The following is a 21,280-nucleotide window of genomic DNA, read 5'->3' on the forward strand; positions in this document are numbered from 1 at the left end:
GGTAAAGGGTAAAAAAATATAATTGCAACTGACGTCTGAATTTTATTGTGAAAAATATATACGACAGTTACTGAAAATTATGGCCATCAATAAAATAATTAATTTTTGTATTCCAGTGTGACTTGGTGGATATCTTTCTCTTGATGTATAAGGTTCCATTACCTCATTACTTTTTCTGAAACGCATTTGAAGAGCATTGGCGAAAAGCGATCACCTTGCATTACACCAGTTTTGATCTCAAATGGTATCAAAATAATTCTAGTTTTGACTTTGTTTGTATCAATGTTTCCTTAATCCCTGCCTAAGATTTTACTCTGTGCCAACTTCTAACGTACTGCAGATTTTTTGTCTACATAGTTTCTGTGCCTGCTGTAAGTATTCCGGAAGTTATAAATAGATTTCCTTTTTAATATTTTCTTTTTCAGCGATTGTGCTAAACTTAGAAATCTTCAGAACGTCCCATTCAAGGAAGCCAGAGGTCCTGGGCGTCGGTAGTAATCCTCAGTCCGTAGTGGAAAGCCTGCCGTACCTACAATAACTACGTGGTGGTAATTTATGAAACGATAACTACGACGGAAGGAGGAGTTGCTTCCTGGCAAACGCCGTGCACCGGCCATCGCAGGCGGTAGTGGGTGCGGCACGAAGTCGTCGTTTATAACTGCAGCGGCGCCGCCCCGCTGAATGCGGCGCGCGGTCCTCCCGGGCGGCGCCGTCCTGTAAATAGTGGCCAATAAATTCAGGGGAAGCGGCGTCGGTGTCGGTGTGCGTCGGTGTCGCCGCCTCCGCACAACAAAGACGTTATTGACACTCACCTGTCGGCCGCCCTTTGTGGGCCGCGGGGGCGTTGCGGCGCCCGCGAACAATGCTGGAGGCGGCAGCGGCGCCGCCCCCGGCCAACTAGGGCCATTAAACGGCGTAAGAAGCGGGGGTGGCGGAGGCGGCGGCGGCGGCGGTGGCGGCGGCGGCGTGCAGCTGCGCCCCCGGGGCTGCCGCCGGCAACTTGCAGTTTATACGCCTCCCTGGCTCTACTTCTCACCACGGCTGGAATGGGGAGCTGTCTTTACGATCTGCTGTGACTATATCGCGCCAATTAGCCGGCACGGGGGTCTTCTAACACAAACTGTCAACTGGCAGGCGGTATCTTGCAGCGTTTGCTTGAAAACTTTTGGGCGTTGGGCCGTGAAGTGTTCTCCCATCCCGAAAAGATAGGGGACTACTATAGAGAGGAATTCTCGTTCATCTACGAGGTTCGTTCACAGCAAACTGGTGAATTAGAATTCTGTCTCTTCGTCTCCACAGGTTTAATGTGTTTGAAAAATGATATTTTGAAATTACCAAAATTGTTGCGCTGCAGGAGATATATTCTTTTAGTTCTACTTTTGGCCTAATATGGCATTATAACAGTCAGGCAGTACTTTTGCAAACGCACCTAGACGTCAGACATACTAAGGAACAATAGGGAGTCGAACGCAGAATACAAATGCTCGTTTGTAAATTTCTGAACAATTACACAGGTGAGTCAGAGAATCGTGTTTGTAAGTAATTGCTGTCTACCATAGTATATCTGCCAGATGATGGTCTCTCGTCTGAAACTAATGGACAGAATATGTAACATTATCACGTTAGTGCTTTTAGTCAAGTTATACTTGTGTTAAAATCTATTGTAAATTCTCAGCCCTTAATAATGGTAATTTTCACCTTTCTTTAGATCACCTCTGAAAACTATTACTGTAGCGTACCTCTACTCATCCAGAGTACCTTTCAGAATCACACTCTAAGAGACCAAAAAGTACAAACATGGAAGCACAAATACACTCCTGGAAATGGAAAAAAGAACACATTGACACCGGTGTGTCAGACCCACCATACTTGCTCCGGACACTGCGAGAGGGTTGTACAAGCAATGATCACACGCACGGCACAGCGGACACACCAGGAACCGCGGTGTTTGCCGTCGAATGCCGCTAGCTGCGCAGCATTTGTGCACCGCCGCCGTCAGTGTCAGCCAGTTTGCCGTGGCATACGGAGCTCCATCGCAGTCTTTAACACTGGTAGCATGCCGCGACAGCGTGGACGTGAACCGTATGTGCAGTTGACGGACTTTGAGCGAGGGCGTATAGTGGGTTTGCGGGAGGCCGGGTGGACGTACCGCCGAATTGCTCAACACGTGGGGCGTGAGGTCTCCACAGTACATCGATGTTGTCGCCAGTGGTCGGCGAAAGGTGCACGTGCCCGTCGACCTGGAACCGGACCGCAGCGACGCACGGATGCACGCCAAGACCGTAGGATCCTACGCAGTGCCGTAGGGGACCGCACCGCCACTTCCCAGCAAATTAGGGACACTGTTGGTCCTGAGGTATAGGCGAGGACCATTCGCAACCGTCTCCATGAAGCTGGGCTACGGTCCCGCACACCGTTAGGCCGTCTTCCGCTCACGACCCAACATCGTGCAGCCCGCCTCCAGTGGTGTCGCGACAGGCGTGAATGGAGGGACGAATGGAGACGTGTCGTCTTCAGCGATGAGAGTCGCTTCTGCCTTGGTGCCAATGATGGTCGTATGCGTGTTTGGCGCCGTGCAGGTGAGCGCCACAATCAGGACTGCATGCGAACGAGGCACACAGGGCCAACTCCCGGCATCATGGTGTGGGGAGCGATCTCCTACACTGGCCGTACACCTCTGGTGATCGTCGAGGGGACACTGAATAGTGCATGGTACATCCAAACCGTCATCGAACCCATCGTTCTACCATTCCTAGACCGGCAAGGGAACTTGCTGTTCCAACAGGACAATGCACGTCCACATGTATCCCGTGCCACCCAACGTTCTCTTGAAGGTGTAAGTCAACTACCCTGGCCAGCAAGATCTCCGGATCTGTCATTGAGCATGTTTGGGACTGGATGAAGCGTCGTCTCACGCGGTCTGCACGTCCAGCACGAACGCTGCTCCAACTGAGGCGCCAGGTGGAAACGGCATGGCAAGCCGTTCCACAGGACTACATCCAGCATCTCTACGATCGTCTCCATGGGAGAATAGCAGCCTGCATTGCTGCGAAAGCTGGATATACACTGTACTATAGTGCCGACATTGCGCTTGCTCTGTTTCCTGTGTCTATGTGCCTGTGGTTCTGTCAGTGTGATCATGTGATGTATCTAACCCCAGGAATGTGTCAATAAAGTTTCCCCTTCCTGGGACAATGAATTCACGGTGTTCTTATTTCAATTTCCAGGAGTGTATATACAATGACATTTAACGTATTTCACGCATGTATGCACTGCAGGTATATTTAAATCAACAGTACCTTTAGCGAATTTCCTCCTACACTTCCATCCGATTCTTGTATGGTATTTCTTGTCAACTAAATACAGAAAAGAAGTGTCAACAGGTCTTCTTAGAAGATTACTACATGTTATCCACTCTTAACTCCATTCCCGTCGTTAGTGGTGGTAGAGGTATCTCCCTCCCACTGTATTTTAAACTAATGATCAGTCATTTACGCAGGGTGTAACTAAATTTCCTTTACAGACTCTGTGAAAAGGCTCTTCACACAAAAACAAAGAAGCCCAGTAAACATCGGCTCTAAATGCATCCTTGAGAGCTATGGCCACTTGTTTATCTTCTCAACTTTAAAAAACTTATCGTCTACAGCATGTTCTTTGTTGTTCGTATTTTGTGAAGAGGTAGTATGGACGAGAATAAGAAAAAAAGTCCAGTAAACATACGCTCTAAAATGATTATCTGCAGAGCCACGAGTACTCGTTCAGGTGAAGAAATATGTTTAACGGCAGTAAAGATGAGAAATTCATCATAGCTCTTAAGAAATGTGTTTTAGAGCTCATTTTCGTTGTACAGTTTCCCTAGTTTTTGGTGTAAGAGAAGCATTTTTTGGATCTGCAAAGGGAACATATACCCCATATACATAATTTGGTTGATATTGCTGTCTGGACTCCCGAGATTTGCCTTTATGTTACCTTTTCTCAACCCCCACGCTCAGCCATAGGGGGTCGTGGTGAGCCTTAGTGTAAAAGGAGTAGTTTGCAGATCTCGAGTAATACGTGTGCCGAGTTCAGTAGAAATTTTGCTACAGGAGTTGTCCATACGAGGGTTGTCCAGAAAAAAGTTCCGATCGGTCGCTAAATAGAAACCATTGCGAAAATCCGGTAAAGCTTTGCACAGATGTGTTGAGCAACGTCTCTAGTACGCCCGTCGATCGTGTCGCGTCCCTCTTTTCAGCTCTGAGTGAACAGTGAGCACGTTAAGATGCGTAGGGAATAGCGTCTCGCGCCAAGTATGAGGCCTGGTTAGAGATTTCGCCCGTGTCATGCAGCCCACATAACACAACTGTCGAGTAGTTCTTTCTTCATGCCAGTTCTCGGCCGCACACTGCAGGGACAATGAAGACGCTCCTACAGCGTTTCCGATGAGAAGTGTTTGATCACATACAATACGGTCCGTAATGGGCTTCCTCTCAATGTCATCTGTGCTCACAAGAACTGCTGGCTATGAAGACATGATTTTTCCACAGACAACAAGCTGCAGACCAGTGCAGGTAACTGGTCGAAGCACGGACGGCTGCTTTCTATGCAGAGGATTTTGGAAAGTTTATACAACACTACGACAAACCTCCAAGTTGGAGCGGCGATTATGTAGAGAAGTAGGTGGAAGGTGTACGTTGCTCTTGCAAATAAAACGTTTCTGGTTTTCGCTGTTGTTTCCATATCGCCACCGACCGGAACTTACTTTCTGGACAACCCTCGTACATGCTGATATTTCACCAGCAGTGGGCGTACAGGTATATTAACTCCCCAGTATTTTCATACAAATAATGAAACATGTGAGTAAGAAATTCGATTTAAACTGTTGCATACGTTTGTGTGCTACGCTCCTGTCATTCCCCCTCATTCCCACACTCACCCCTGTGGTACGCAGGTTGTTCCTATCTCAACTGACCAAGTACTTCTTCCCATATACTAAGACTGTATGAAGTTGGACTGGATCTGGTTCAGTGGGAGATGTGAAACATACATGCATATATATATATATATATATATATATATATATATATATATATATATATATATATATATATATATATATATATATATAACATGTATGGATAACAAGTTATTGCACTTAACAATGGACGACAGGGTAAGGAAAAATCAGGATACTTTTGCTGCATTTGTGGACCTTAGGAAATGCTGTTTCTCCTTAACTTGTACGTGGAAGAAACAACGAAGCAAGAGATCGAATAAATCTGAAGACCAAGAAAAATGCAAATGGAACGTACACAGCTGACAAAGTTCGCAGATGACGGTGACACTGCGGTCAGGGATAAGTAGTACTAAGGAGATTACCTGAAATGAATGGGCAGAATACTGGCGACAGAAGTAAAGACACAGTAGATAAATAGTAGTAGGACGGCATTGACGATTTGCGTATCAAAGCCGAGTTCGACACACTGGTTGAGGTAGTGAAAAACTGGTCCTAAGGTTTCATTGGATCGAAGCAGCAAGGAGGATCTGAGATGCAGATTAACTGTGGTGAAGAAGCCTTTCTCAATAAGAAGTCTCAAATAAAATGAGTTGTTGCTAAGCAAATCAGGCAGACGTTCTTGAAAGCCTACGTCTGGAACATAAAACTGTATGTGAGTGAGTGGTGAACCACTGGAAATTCACAAAATAAAAAAACTGGAAACATTTCACGTCTTGTGCTTCCGAAGAATTTTAAAATTAAGTATACAGACAAGGTACAAAATCAAAAAGTAATAAAATGAAGAAACGATGAAAAGAATGTAAGGAAGACACTCACAGGAGGAAGGAACAGTTAGGGGGCATCTGCTATTGCCTCTTGGAATAGCTAACTTGGGACTGGAACGAACATTTAATTGAAAAAAAGTGTAAGAGCAGACCAGGACTAGAATTTACAAACCATATTCTAGGAAATGTTGGCTTTAGAATGAGAAGTACCATACCAAAACCAGAATGAGGAAAGGTGTTTTGGTGTAAGGAAAGTCAGAGGACATCATCAAACCAGTAGAAATAGTCCTGCCTTAAAACTATGTAAATATGTCGTTGGCAAATTCCTGTTCAGTTTTACAAGAGAAAAATGTCTGGCTTCTGTGGAGCTGCACTAGTATGGTACCCCGCTCTTTTAAACCCCATTCACACAGTTATTGTGCCAGCTGAACTTCAGGCACCTCTTTGGAGCTCACGAGTGATTTCTTCTGCTGAACTGACGCGATTTTTTTACAGCCACCCTCTTTATTGTCCGACGATCCCTACTCATCAGTACATCTACATCTACATCTACATGATTACTCTGCAATTCACATTTAAGCGCTTGGCAAAGGTTTAATCGAACCACAATCATACTATCTCTCTACCATTCCACTCCCGGACAGCGCGGGGGAGAAACGAACACCTAAGCCTTTCTGTTCGAGCTCTGATTCTCTTATTTTATTTTAATGACCATTTCTACCTGGTGGATGACTTCGGAAGTTCACTGAGGCTTCTTGCAGATGATGCTGTGGTGTATCGAGAGGTTGCAACAATGGAAAATTGTACTGAAATGCAGGAGGATCTGCAGCGAATTGACGCATGGTGCACGGAATGGCAATTGAATCTCAATGTAGACAAGTGTAATGTGATGCGCATACATAGAAAGATAGGTCCCTTATCACTTAGCTACAAAATAGCAGGTCAGCAACTGGAAGCAGTTAATTCCATAAATTATCTGGGAGTACGCATTAGGAGTGATTTAAAATGGAATGATCATATAAAGTTGATCATCGGTAAAGCAGAAGCCAGACTGAGATTCATTGGAAGAATCCTAAGGAAATGCAATCCGACAACAAAGGAAGTAGGTTACAGTACGCTTGTTCGCCCACTGCTTGAATACTGCTCAGCAATGTGGGATCCGCACCAGATAGGGTTGATAGAAGAGATAGAGAAGATCCAACGGAGAGCAGCGCGCTTCGTTAGAGGATCATTTAGTAATCGCGAAAGCGTTACGGATATGATAGATAAACTCCAGTGGAAGACTCTGCAGGAGAGACGCTCAGTAGCTCGGTACGGGCTTTTGTTAAAGCTCCGAGAACATACCTTCACCGAAGAGTCAAGCAGTATATTGCTCCCTCCTACGTATATCTCGCGAAGAGACCATGAAGATAAAATCAGAGAGATTAGAGCCCACACAGAAGCATACCGGCAATCCTTCTTTCCACGTACAATACGAGACTGGAATAGAAGGGAGAACCGATAGAGGTACTCAGGGTACCCTCCGCCACACACCGTCAGCTGGCTTGCGGAGTATGGATGTAGATGTAGATGTAGGTTGGGCTCAAAAAAATATTTTCGCATTCGGAAGAGAAAGTTCGTTACTGCAATTTCGTAAATAGATCTAGCCGCGACGAAAATCGTCTTCGCTTTAGTGACTTTCATCCCAACTCGGGTATCATATCTGCCACTCTCTCTCCCATATTACGTGATAATACAAAACGAGCTGCCCTTTTTTTGCACTCTTTCGATGTCCTCCGTCAGTCCCACCTGGTAAGGATCTCACACCAAGCAGCAATATTCTAACAGAAGACGAACGAGTGTAGTGTAAGCTGTCTCTTTAGTGGACTTGTTGCATCTTCTAAGTGTCCTGCCAATGAAACGCAACCTTTGGCTAGCCTTCCCTACAATATTATCTACGTGGTCTTTCCAACTGAAGTTGTTCGCAATTTTAACACCCAGGTACTCAGTTGAATTGACAGCCATGAGAATTGTACTATTTATCGAGTAATCGAATCACAACGCATTTCTTTTGGAACTCGGATCGCCTCACACTTTTCGTTATTTAGCGTCAACTGCCACCTGCCACACCATACAGCAATCTTTTCTAAATCGCTTTGCAACTGATACTGGTCTTCGGATGACCTTACTAGTCTGTAAGTTACAGCATCATCTGCGAACAACCTAAGAGAACTGCTCAGATTGTCACCCAGGTCATTTATATAGATCAGGAACAGCAGAGGTCCCAGGTCGCTTCCCTGGGGAACACCCGATATCACTTCAGTTTTAATCGATGATTTGCCGTCTATTACTACGAACTGCGACCTTCCTGACAGGAAATCACGTATCCAGTCACACAACTGAGACGATACCCCATAGGCCCGCAGCTTGATTACAAGTCGCTTGTGAGGAACGGTGTCAAAAGTTTTCCGGAAATCTAGAAATACGGAAACAACTTGAGATCTCCTGTCGATAGCGGCCATTACTTCGTACGAATAAAGAGATAGCTGCGTTGCACACGAACGATGTTTCCTGAAACCATGCTGATTACGTATCAATAGATCGTTCCGTTCGGGGTGATTCATAATGTGTGAATACAGTATATGCTCCAAAACCCTACTGCAAACCGACGTCAATGATATAGGCCTGTAGTTCGATGGATTACTCCTACTAGCCTTCTTAAACACTGGTGCGACCTGCGCAATTTTCCAATCTGTAGGTGCAGATCTATCGGTGAGCGAGCGGTTGTATATGATTGCTAAGTAGGGAGCTATTGTATCAGCGTAATCTGAAAGAAACCCAATCGGTATACATTCTGGACCTGAAGACTTGCCCATATCAAGCGATTTGAGTTGCTTCGCAACCCCTAAGGTATTTTCTTCTAAGAAACTCATTCTAGTAACTGTTCGTGTTTCAGATTCTTGAATATTCCATTCGTCTTCCCTGGTGAAGGAATTTCGGTAAACTGCTTTCAATAACTCCGCTTTAGCGGCACAGTCGTCGGTAACAGTACCATCGGCACTGCGCAGCGAAGGTGTTGACTGCGTCTTGCCCCTTGTGTACTTTACATACGACCAGAATTTCTTCTGATTTTCTACCAAATTTCGAGACAATGTTTCGTTGTGGAACCTATTAAAGGCATCTCGTATTGAAGTCCGTGCCAAATTTCGCGCGTCTGTAAATTTTAGCCAACCTTCGGGATTTCGCGTGCTTCTGAACTTCGCATGCTTTTTCCATTGCCTCTGTAACAGCGGTCGGACCAGTTTTGTGTACCATGGAGGATCAGTTCCATCTCTTACCAATTTATGAGGTATGAATCTCTCAATTGCTGTTGCTGCTATATCTTTGAACTTGAGCAATATCTCGTCTACATTTGCATGGTCAGTTTGGAAGGAATGGAGATTGTCTCTTAGGATGGCTTCTAGTGACACTTTATCCGCTTTTTTAAATAAAATTACTTTGCGTTTGTTTCTGGTTGATTTGGAAGAAACGGTATTGAGCCTAGCTACAACGACCTTGTGATCACTAATCCCTCAATCAGTCATGATGCTCTCTATTAGCTCTGGATTGTTGTTGCTAAGAGGTCAAGTGTGTTTTCGCAACCATTTACAATTCGCGTGGGTTCGTGGACTAACTGCTAGAAATAATTTACGGAGAAAGCATTTAGGACCATCTCGGAAGATGTTTTCTGCCTACCACCGGTTTTGAACAATTAGTTTTGCCAACATATCGAGGGAAGGTTGAAGTCCCCACCAACTGCAACTGTATGAGTGGGGTACTGATTTGTTACGAGACTCAAATTTTCTCTCAACTGTTCAGCAACTATATCATCGGAGTCTGGGGGTCGGTAGAAGGAGCCAATTATTATCTTACTTCGGCTGTTAAGTATAACCTCCACCCATACCAATTCGCACCGAGTACCTACATCTGCTTCACTACAAGAAAAACCACTACTGACAGACACAAACACTCCACCACCAATTCAGCCTAATCCGTCTTTCCTGAACACCGTCTGACACTTCGTAAAAATTTCTGTAGAACTTATTTCAGACGTTAGCCAACTTTCTGTACCTATATGATTTCAGCTTCTGTGCACTTGAAGCTCAGGGACTTTCCCAGCACAACTACAACAATTTAAGACTACAATTCTGACTGTTCCTTGATCCAAGTACGTCCTGTATTTGCCATGCACCCTTTGAGATTGCATCCCACTCCGTACTTTCCCGAGGCCTTCTAACCTAGAAAACCGCCCAGTCCACGCCACAGAGCCTCCGCTACCCGTGTAGCCGCCAGCTGAGTGTAGTGAATTCCTTACCTATTCAGCGGAAACTGAAAAGTTATCCAGGCGATAGTCAATGACCAATCCAAGTACGAGGTAGCAGACCTCTTCTCATCGACCAATTAGGCTGCTGCGAATCCTCTACCGACTACAGAATGCACCATTCTTCCTTTTGTACTGGCTTGTCTGACGGTCGTGAGATTTTGTGGTCAATTTCGAACTACAGAGACGTGTACTTTTGATCAGATAGTCCACTTCAGTCATAGACTGCACGGGAGTGTCTGAAGTGTCCGATGATTCTGCTGATGTCGAAAATCATAAGGTGATAACTTGGTAATAATTCAAAACTAGTAGTGATACCAGTTTTGTGACCTGAGGCTGTAAAAAATGTGTACATAAAATCATAGATACAAAGGGAGTTCAATAAATAACGAAATACAATTTATTTTGAAAGCAATTAGGTTTCATTCTAGATTTCAATACACCATGTTATTTCCCCTACCTCTGGCTATAAAGCCCTGTTGTTCAACAAAATCTCCGGTCAGTGTGACAGTCTTACGTCACCTTACCGGGAGCACTTGTACGCCCACATGATACCACTCTACTGACAACGGAAACAACGTGTTGCTGCATCAATAGTCTCCACATGATCCCGTATTGCTTCCCAAGGAGTGCATATTTCACTGGGTCAAACAGACGGAAGTCGGAAGGTGGGGGACTTGAGCTGTAGTTTGGATGAGGAACAACAGTCCAATGAAGTTTTGTGAGCTCCTCTCGTATGCGCAGACTGAGACTATGTGTTGTCACGGAGAAGGAGAAGTACGTTTGAATTTTGGTGGCGACGAGCACGCTGAAGTCGTTTCTTCAATTTGCTGATGGTAGTGCAATACACTTCAGAGTTGATCGTTGCGCTATGAGGGAGCACATCAAACAGAATAGTCCCACAAGACCGTCACTATGACTTTACTGCCTAAGAGTGCGGTTTTTAACTTTTTCTTCGGAGGAGGGGTAGTATGATGCCATTCTATGGACTCTCTGTTTCCAGTTAGAAATGATGAACCCATGCTTCATCGCCTCTGACGATGTTCGACAGAGGATAAAATGGTTCAAATGGCTCTGAGCACTATGGGACTCAACTACTGTGGTCATTTGTCCCCTAGAACTTAGAACTACTTAAACCTAACTAACCTAAGGACATCACACACATCCATGCCCGAGGCAGGATTCGAACCTGCGACCGTAGCAGTGACAGAGGATAGTCACGATTAAATTTCGCAACGCGCAAGTTACTCCGCACGGATGGTACTTAATTGCTGTTTATGATCTTCTTGGGTGGTGAAGAATCCAGCGGGAAGGCACCTTTGAGTACCTCAACCGGTGGGCGAGTGCGTCACACTACCAACAGACATCCAGCAGTGAGGCGAGGTGTTTAATTGTGATCAGTTAATTACCTCGAATGAGAGTGCCACACGTTCCAACATCGTAGAAGAAAGCCATATCGGTAGCTGCTCGGTCACAACGGTAGATTGCTAACCGCAGGGGCACTGGTTCGATTCCTGATGAGGTCGTAAAATTTCTCCGCTCTGGGGTTACGTTTCAGGTTCCCCTTACGTTTGTATTGTTAGAAATAAAATTCCACTGTTGAGACAGTTGTACGAGTACGCCGATAAACTAAACCAAAAGAACAAAATAAACATCAGAGGACTCACAGCGGTGTGCGGCCGGCTGCGCTCAGGAGATGGACAGGCTTGCGATACATTGTTGTGACGTTGGCAGCACTCAATGCCTCAACATGCTTTTGTTCACTGTCAGGTGTCCGTAGACATTCTACAAGTGCGTACGAATATCTGTGATACTCTGATTTTACTACAAAAGAAGTTCAATGACTGCTCTTTTGCTGGAGCGCATATCCGTTACAGAAACCATTTTGAATGCTACGTCAGGTGCCGCCACCTATCAGAACCTCATGAAACTATAGTGCTTGAAGCAGGATTACGATGTCACACAAGAAATTCTACCGTTCTTCTGCCGAAATTGGCAGAAAGAAGCGTGTTGCATTATATCACCTGGATGAGAATCACCGTGTGAACGGGGTGACAGCGTACGCAGATGAGCTCCAGATGGGGGTCCCCGTTGACTCAAGAGTGCAACTCGAACACCGATCAACGTAGCTACTCACAAGCTCCGCCAGTGGTGCAAACATAATAAAATTCAGATGGCTCTACACAAAACGCTTTATATACTACTCAAAAGGACACTACAAGTAATCGAACCACAAAACTATACGATATTAGCTTACGCAAACAACAGAAACCACGATACTTTGGTATGCAACTCGACGAACGACTGTCTAACGAACACATCAGATAAACGACTGACAGGGCTCCCAAGATCATACACAAGCTGGCCAGACTCAACATAACACACTCTAGGGCACTATTACACAAACTGAGAACTTGCCATTGTGCGCTCTTTGAGTGTATGGTGTGTTTTTAAGCCAGTGCATGGGCCCACCGAGTGTGTCTGGTGATGAATTTAAATGTCTTGCGGCGAGGGCAGAAAAGCGCCCGGGTAAAGATTTGAGAAACTTTCAACACCACGTCAGTGGGATCACTCTGGATGGCGCTTGGATCTTCCCGTATTGATATTACTATTCGGTTCCGTGCTGCAGTGTACTGGCTGAGGAGGGGGAGACAGGGTCAGGTAAAAGATACTACCGGACAGGACATCATTGAGAAGCGCCAACTCGCGGATGGATACTTGGCAAAAGGAATGTGAGGCAAGCGGTAGTGGTTGTAAAGTATATCATTTCTTCCCAGACATCAGGGAACGTCTGTTACTCCGCCACATCAATCCCAGCTGGCGTGTGGTTCACTCTGAGACACCTAACGACCCTTACCATGCTCATTTCACCGAACATTCCGGAGCCTGAGTGACAGTCGTACATGTGGGGATCATGGATCCCCAGAACATGTACCTTTTTCACTGTAACCGATACAGAACAGCACACAAGACACTAGCGCAGTACGGCAGTGACATGATACGGTCAATAAGAGACAGAGACGAGTGGGCGATAATAAATAAAATAGCTGATGACGTCTCAAGGACTCTATATGACGAATACAGGCAGGCACGGGCGTATAACAGAACTCTGCAACACGCACGGAGCAACTAAGATAGCAGTTCCAATTCGTACAGCAACACAGAGAGGAGTACCGAAAGACACACTCACTCAAACAGCGAATGCTTTCACCAATACATACCGCAGAGGGTCTTACACCACACTTAGAATAATTAGAGTGTATTCAATTCAATTCAGTTCATGCGATCAGGCCCAGAGGACTGCGCGCCACCACAGTTACAGCTCTCCATCCGTCTCTGTCTTCTGCTATCTGTCTCCAGTTTTCCGTGACTCCCAGATGCAACCGGTCTTGTCTCACTCCATCGATCCACCTCTTTCTAGGTCTTCCCACTGGTCTGCTGCCTGACGGGATCCAGTCCATTGTGATTTTGGGCCAACTTGTTGCCTCCATTCTAACAACATGTCCAGCCCATTGCAGTCTTTTGCTTCTCATCACTCCCAAATGTTAGGCTCCTTGTACAGCTCTTCTAATTCAATGTTATGGCGTCTTCTACATTCTCCAGTAGTCTGATCTCTGACTGGTCCAAATATTTTCCTGAGGACTTTCATATGTTAGCAGTCGCTTAAGGTCTTGTTTTCGAGTGCTGCAGGTTTGAGAACTATAAAGTACTACTGGCATTATTAATGCCTTATACAACCGTAGCTTTAGTTGTTGAGAGACACTTCTACATTTTAATATAGGGTCTAGAGAGTGATAGTATCTGTTTCCCGCCTGCAGTCGTGCTTTTATCTCTGCTTCAGTTGATGTTACTTCTGTAAAAAATGATCCAAGGTATTTGAACTCTTTCACATGTTTATACCTGGTGTTGTTCACAATTAAACCTTGAGAGTTCTGGATCTTTCTTCCTATGGTCATATACTCTGTCTTTTCAGAACTAATTTGTAGACCGATCCTAGCTGCCAATAACTCCAAGGTCTGGATACTTCTCTTTAGATCTTCTTGTGTGCATGCTAATAGTGCAATGTCGTCTGCCTAGGCCAGATATGTAACGTTTTCATTACCAATTTGAATGCCCTTGATGTTTTCTTTGCTGAAATCCCGTATTACCTTCTCAAGTGCCAGGTTGAAGAGGACAGGTGATAGCCCATCTCCTTGGCGTAATTCTGTTACAACTTGGAAGCTTTCTGTCATTTGATTGCCTACCTTAACCTTAATTTTTGTGTCATTTAGGCATACCTCTACCAGTTTGACCAACTTCTTTGGTATACCAAACTCTGTCATAGTTCTAATCAAGCTAGGTCTATGTATACTGTCGTAAGCCTTCTTGAAGTCTACCAACAGGAGATGTATCTCTCGTCCGTATTCGTACATTTTTTCACAGACCTGTTTTAGGACCAAAATCTGGTCCGTGGTTGTTCGCCCTGCCTGGAAACCTCCTTGGTATTCTCCAGTTATGTCTGTTGCTAGAGGTTTTATTCGTTCTAATAGGCAGTTGGAGAAGATCTTATAACAGGTGTTAAGTAGCGCTATGCCCCTGTAGTTGTCACATACGGATTTGTCTTTCTTTTTATATGTGGGGCATATCACAGCTACCTTCCATTCCTCTGGTACTTCATGTTTTACCCAAATTTGCTCGATTAGCTTGTGGACTTTGAAACAGAGGATTTCGTCTCCAGCCTTGAGAAGTTCAGCACGAATACCGTCCTCACCTGGACTTTTACCATTCTTAAGGTTTTTAATCTGGTTCCTTATCTCTTCAATGGTGGGTGGAGGATATTCTGGGTCTACTGTTACTGGTTCATCAAACTCAAGTAGTTCAGTTGGTTCATCAGAGTTTAGTAATTCTCTGAAGTATTCCATCCATCTTCTTCGAATTTTTTGATCTTCTGTGAACATTCTTCCATTGACATCTTTTATGAATCTGTGTTGATGGTATGTCCCTCCTTTAAAACTTTTCACTTTTCTATAAAGTTCTTTATACCTATTTCCATGAAAGTCTTGTTCAGCTTCCTCCTTGATACTTTTTACATATTTTCTCTTTGCTTTCCTCATTGTGGCTTGGGTCTACCGGCGTGTTTCTTAAAACTTCGATTTTTCTTCTTCTTGCATATTGCTTTCTATCCACAGTAGTTTGGGCCGTTGTCTCTCCCTGATAGCTCCCTCACACTCCTCATTGAACCACACTCTTTTTCCCCTAGTTCGCTTTGGGATTACTTCTTGGGCTGTTTCTTTAATGGTCTCTGCAATCGCCTTCCAGTTCCGATCTACCACAGTATCTCCTCCCTCTTCATTTAAAGCCTCAAAACAGTTTGTTAGTGCTATCTTGAAAATTCTTTTTATATTATCTTCAGTTAGCTTCCTGGCTCTCCATATTGTTTTCATCCTTCCTCTGACAAGGAAGTGATCTGATCCACATTCCGCACCTCTTGCCGTTCTAACATTTTGTATCCACTTCTTTATTCTCTTCTCTACAAATAGGTGGTCAATTTGGTTCATTGTTTTCCCATCTGGAGACACCCAGGTTCTTTTATATATTCTCTTGCTGTCGGAATCAGTACTACTTATAAAGTAGCCTTTTTCAGTCGCAAAGCTAAGCAGCCTAGTGCAGTTATCACTGCTCTCATCATGTAAACTGTGCTTTCCGATGGTCCCCATGAAGGCTGCTTCTTTCCCTATTTTCGCATTAAAATCTCCAAGGATAATTTTGTAATGTTCACTTGGTCCATTGTCTAAAACCTTTTCTAATTACTCGTAGAAAATATCTTTTTTGATGTCATCGCTTTCTTCGGTTGGGGGATGACAATTTATATATGTGAGTTGGTGTTATCCCGTGTCTATGGTTAGGAGTGAGATTCTGGGGTTGATTGGTTTGAAATCTATGAGAGTGGTACAGAGTGATTACTTCGCTGCAAAACCAGTTCCTAGTGAGTGGTTTGTTTCTGAGGCTCCATGGAATATGACATAGTTTTCCATTTCTGTAGCTCCGGTTTCTGTCCACCTTGTTTCTTGCAGGACCAATAGATCAATTTGATACTTATCTGCCTCCCGTACTACACATTTTGCTGCCCCAGGTTGGTATAGGCTTCTGACATTCCAGGTTCCTAGTTGTATTTCCTTCCGTAGTCCTTGTTCTTGCTGAGGTCGTTTTACAGAGATCAGTCCTGTACGAGGCTCTTCTGTGGTGCTAGTACCGGTGATTATTTTTTCCAGGACGGGTTGGTAGCCCGTTGCCAACCACCAACCTGGAGCACCAGGATTTTTCATTCGGGGTTTTCTCCCGTAGAAAGATTGGCTTCTCCACGCCTATAGAGGTCTTTCTGCCCTTTTGTACATATACTAGGGAATTACAGGAAAAGGAAATGGTGAGGTCAGGTTTGTGATAGGAAAGGGGAGCGACAGATCGTTGTGGGACACACTTTGTCTGGCTGCTCCCCTTTGGCCTGTCCGGCATGGGTGACCCTGCTGGTAGCTACGCTACCGCCGGCATAGCCCTCCGGATCCAGAGCACGCAAAGCTCCTCGCCAGCACGGACAGTGCTACGTTAAGGCGGTGTCCCCTGAGGAGGAGAGTGTATTAGAATAAATAGTGTAAGGCAATCAACCCTGTAAACCTGTTCTATATTAAGTATGAACAACATGGTAAATCCTTATCGCTGTCATAACACCTCAGTTGGGATGTAACACTTGTAACTGAACGCTTAGTATATAAGCAAAATAGTAGTTGAAATTCAACAAACATGGTATAGGAACTGAGGGTTAACTAATGAACCAAAGAATTAACTTACTTTACAGACACGCACCAGTGCCCTTTCCACAGGGTACATAAGAGTTATAGTGTTATTTAAATAATGTTTAGAAGTATCAATCCGTAAATGAAACTGTGGAGAAGCAGGTCTGCAAAGCCTGAAGTAGCTCCCACAGGTTTTCAGACTATGCTGGATCAAATACGGTAACATTTCTCTCTCTCTTTCTATCTAAGACTTTTCTATCAGCTATCAATATATTTTCTTAAATTTTTATCATTTGTATTTGCAGCTCCTTGTGTTTGTCGTGTTTGCATTTTAAATTGTTGGATGTAAGGTCTGCCAGCTACAGCTACCTGTAAGAAATAAAACGCAAGTGGTCCTGCAAAACCTTGCAAACCCAGTGTAAAGTTATTAACTAAAAGAAACAAATCGTCCTTTGAACTACATATGTCCATAATTTTGTAATCATTTATTAAAAATGTTCACGTTACAGATTAAATAAAACAGAAATCCACTGATGATGGCACAAAGGTGCTGAAATATGTTTGGGAACTTGGAATAAACGATGTTTTGCGAAACTGGCGGACCTTACATCCAACTATTTTCTTAAAATTTGAATATTTTGGTGGTTTTTTTCTTTCAGTTTCTAGTGTACTTTTAAATTATTACTATCTCCATTGTAATTGCTAAGAACAATGGCTCCTCTTTGTAATATGGAGTATGTTTTGCCCCCCTTCTTGCAGCGGTGTACCGTAGGTCTCTAGAAGAGCGAAGCGTTCCAAAGGATTGGAAAAGGGCACAGGTCATTCCCGTTCTCAAGAAGGGACGTCGAACAGATGTGCAGAACTATAGACCTATATCTCTAACGTCGATCAGTTGTAGAATTTTGGAACACGTATTATGTTCGAGTATAATGTCTTTTCTGGAGACTAGAAATCTACTCTGTAGGAATCAGCATGGGTTTCGAAAAAGACGATCGTGTGAAACCCAGCTCGCGCTATTCGTCCACGAGACTCAGAGGGCCTTAGACACGGGTTCACAGGTAGATGCCGTGTTTCTTGACTTCCGCAAGGCGTTTGACACAGTTCCCCACAGTCGTTTAATGAACAAAGTAAGAGCATACGGACTATCAGATCAATTGTGTGATTGGATTGAGGAGTTCCTAGATAACAGAACGCAGCACATCATTCTCAATGGAGAGAAGTCTTCCGAAGTAAGAGTGATTTCAGGTGTGCCGCAGGGGAGTGTCATAGGACCGTTGCTATTCACAATATACATAAATGACCTGGTGGATGACATCGGAAGTTCACTGAGGCTTTTTGCAGATGATGCTGTGGTGTATCGAGAGGTTGCAACAATGGTAAATTGTACTGAAATGCAGGAGGATCTGCAGCGAATTGACGCATGGTGCACGGAATGGCAATTGAATCTCAATGTAGCGAAGTGTAATGTGATGCGAATACATAGAAAGATAGGTCCCTTATCATTTAGCTACAAAATAGCAGGTCAGCAACTGGAAGCAGTTAATTCCATAAATTATCTGGGAGTACGCATTAGGAGTGATTTAAAATGGAATGATCATATAAAGTTGATCGTCGGTAAAGCAGATGCCAGACTGAGATTCATTGGAAGAATCCTAAGGAAATGCAATCCGACAACAAAGGAAGTAGGTTACAGTACGCTTGTTCGCCCAATGCTTGTATACTGCTCAGCAGTGTGGGATCCGCACCAGGTAGGGTTGATAGAAGAGATAGAGAAGATCCAACGGAGAGCAGCGCGCTTCGTTACAGGATCATTTAGTAATTGCGAAAGCGTTACGGAGATGATAGATAAACTCCAGTGGAAGACTCTGCAGGAGAGACGCTCAGTAGCTCGGTACGGGCCTTTGTTAAAGTTCCGAGAACATACCTTCACCGAAGAGTCAAGCAGTATATTGCTCCCTCCTACGTATATCTCGCGAAGAGACCATGAGGATAAAATCAGAGAGATTAGAGCCCACACAGAAGCATACCGACAATCCTTCTTTCCACGTACAATACGAGACTGGAATAGAAGGGAGAACCGATAGAGGTACTCAGGGTACCCTCCGCCACACACCGTCAGGTGGCTTGCGGAGTACGGATGTAGATGTAGATGTAGATCTACACGAAAAGCTGTAAAATGAATGACCTGTTATAAAATATAAAGAAACAGGTCTCTAAACGAGCAATGAATAAAACAATTACTTATTGGAAACCCTCGTAAATAAAGTTAAAGAAGAGTAAAGACTGTGTCCAGTAATCTTTGTATCATATGAAATATACAGAAAATATGAACGAGTGAAACTGGAAGCTGTGGCACTGGCTGAAATACGTTTGTTGTTTTACTGGAGGAGCATTCAGTTACGTCTCACAAAAAGTCACAAACGTTACAAGAAAACAAGTAAAGACATTTTGCAGGCACTAAGTACTTGTGGGTGGGGGACAAACGGTTCGGGTACCCAAGAAGAAAGAGCTGGTTTGGGGAACATGGTAGGGAAGGCGGAACGGAGCCAGAGGCTGAGAGAGAGGCACATAGACCGTTTAATTCGTGTGCGCTGGTCGGACAAGCCCGCTAATTGCCGTTTTAAATAAAATTAAAACCGCCCGGCCGCCGGAGGGCCAGGGGTTGGCGTGCCGCGGGGCCACGTCTGCGGCGAGCACTCGCATTAATCCCGGTTTTATCACTCGCCGCCCCCAGCCGCCCCCAGCCGCCACCCACGCCCGTGGCGCGGCACACGCGTGCCGGCCCTGGGGCAGGGCGCGCGAGTTCTCGCCTTTCGGCCGGCAGAAAGGGCTCTCCCCTTTAACGTCTCCATTATTAAGGGCGGCAGAGTTGGCGGTGGGCAACCGGGCTTCTGCCCCGGCCAGCGCGGCGGCGGGGTGGCTCTGCCGCAGGAATGCGCTTCAACTTCCCACTCTGCTGGCCGATTGCGATCCGAATCCTCTTTCCTGTTGCGCCTGTTGCCACCAGCGATTCTTTCTCTCAGTGCCTGACAGCTACTTAACGATGAATCAGAACAACATCGTGTTACCTGGAAACGTCTCGTTCCGATGCAAGGTATTTTCACGCCCTTTGCAAGAAATGTACTTTTTGCTCCCACCTTCCTCTTAAATGCACGCCAGGTAGGAACTGTATATATTTTAACATTTTCATGATGCATCCACATTTTGGTTTCTTTCCTTTTCGGCCCAAATTGTGCAACCCTCCCAAAAAATCGATTTTTTAAATTTTAGTCGAATGCTTGGAAAGAGTGAAAACGTGACTCCGTAGGCGTTTCACAATGGCTTTTGTCCGAATGTCAAGAGCCAACGAAAATTGTGTGCTAATCAAATGGAGGGTCATATCGACCAGCGTGTGCTCTAATTTCAAATAAAAGTTGTCATTGCTTGGAAATAATGTAATTAGTGATTTGAGGAAAATATTTTCCCGAGGTTTTGTATAAATGGGAGATGGGGGTACTAAACTGACTAGCGCTGCAAAAATATGTTTGTTAGTGATTTGAGGAGGAACTGAAACATTTCGCGTACAGTTGCTACTGAATACCTATTTAAATGAAGTGTCTGAAAGTTCATCTCTTCCAGATGTATCCAACTTGTGCACAAAATGTTATGTTGGTGTAGAATTTGTGCAATTATTTCTTTCATGCTGAAAAATAAAATAAATAAATTGCAGAATTAATGGAAATTTACCAGCCCTTTTCGGGGCAAGTAAGGCTAGCAACCTGCTTCCCCGATACTTTACATATGATGCTGGCAACAATCAGAGCAAAATGCCTCGGACCTTTGGAGGTGACGGAGTCCCACCTGTAACTGACAAAATCAGACACTCCTAAGATACGACTTGGCAAACAAATGGTAATGATATGGGGAGCTATTAATATCAATGGGGGCTACTCTGGAAAGAAGGTAGAGCTGGCAGAGGCTGCAAGTAAGATGGGATGTTTTAGCTGTTAGTGACATTCGGGTAAGGGGTGAGAAAGAAGAGGAAGTGGGAGAATACAAGGTCTACCTGTCAGGAGTCAAAGCGGGAATAGCACAGTGGGGTGTAGTTTTTTACGTCAGGAAAGAAATGGAACCCAGCGTAGTTGCAGTAAGGTATGCAAACGAACGACTGATGTGGATAGATTTGACAGTGTCTAGCATGAAAATTAGGATTGTGTCAGTATATTCGCATTGTGAAGTGACAGATGAAGATGAGATGGATATTTTTATGAGGCACTCTTTGATGTAGTTGTTAGAGTAAAGGACAAGGACAGTGTTCTGCTCATGGGTAATTTTAATGCCAGGATTGGAAATCGAACAGAAGGGTATGAAAAGGTTATGGGTAAAGTTAAAGAGGATATGGAGGCCAACGGGAAACAACACTTGGATTTCTGTG

The 21,280-nt window shown here is 44.5% G+C and overlaps 1 protein-coding gene across 1 annotated transcript; it reads right to left on the reverse strand.

The window, feature by feature from the left end:
- Positions 1-567: 567 nt before the first annotated feature.
- On the reverse strand, positions 568-20,069 carry LOC126355614 (WAS/WASL-interacting protein family member 3-like). Its single transcript, XM_050005976.1, has 4 exons — positions 19,935-20,069; positions 19,504-19,788; positions 813-986; positions 568-714 (listed from the first exon to the last, which is right to left on the reverse strand). The coding sequence occupies exons 1-4, from the start codon at positions 20,067-20,069 to the stop codon at positions 568-570; spliced, it is 741 nt and encodes a 246-aa protein (XP_049861933.1).
- Between the last annotated feature and the right edge of the window lie 1,211 nt (positions 20,070-21,280).

This window comes from Schistocerca gregaria, chromosome 3 (assembly GCF_023897955.1).
Source record: "Schistocerca gregaria isolate iqSchGreg1 chromosome 3, iqSchGreg1.2, whole genome shotgun sequence".
Taxonomy (NCBI): Eukaryota; Metazoa; Arthropoda; class Insecta; order Orthoptera; family Acrididae; genus Schistocerca; species Schistocerca gregaria.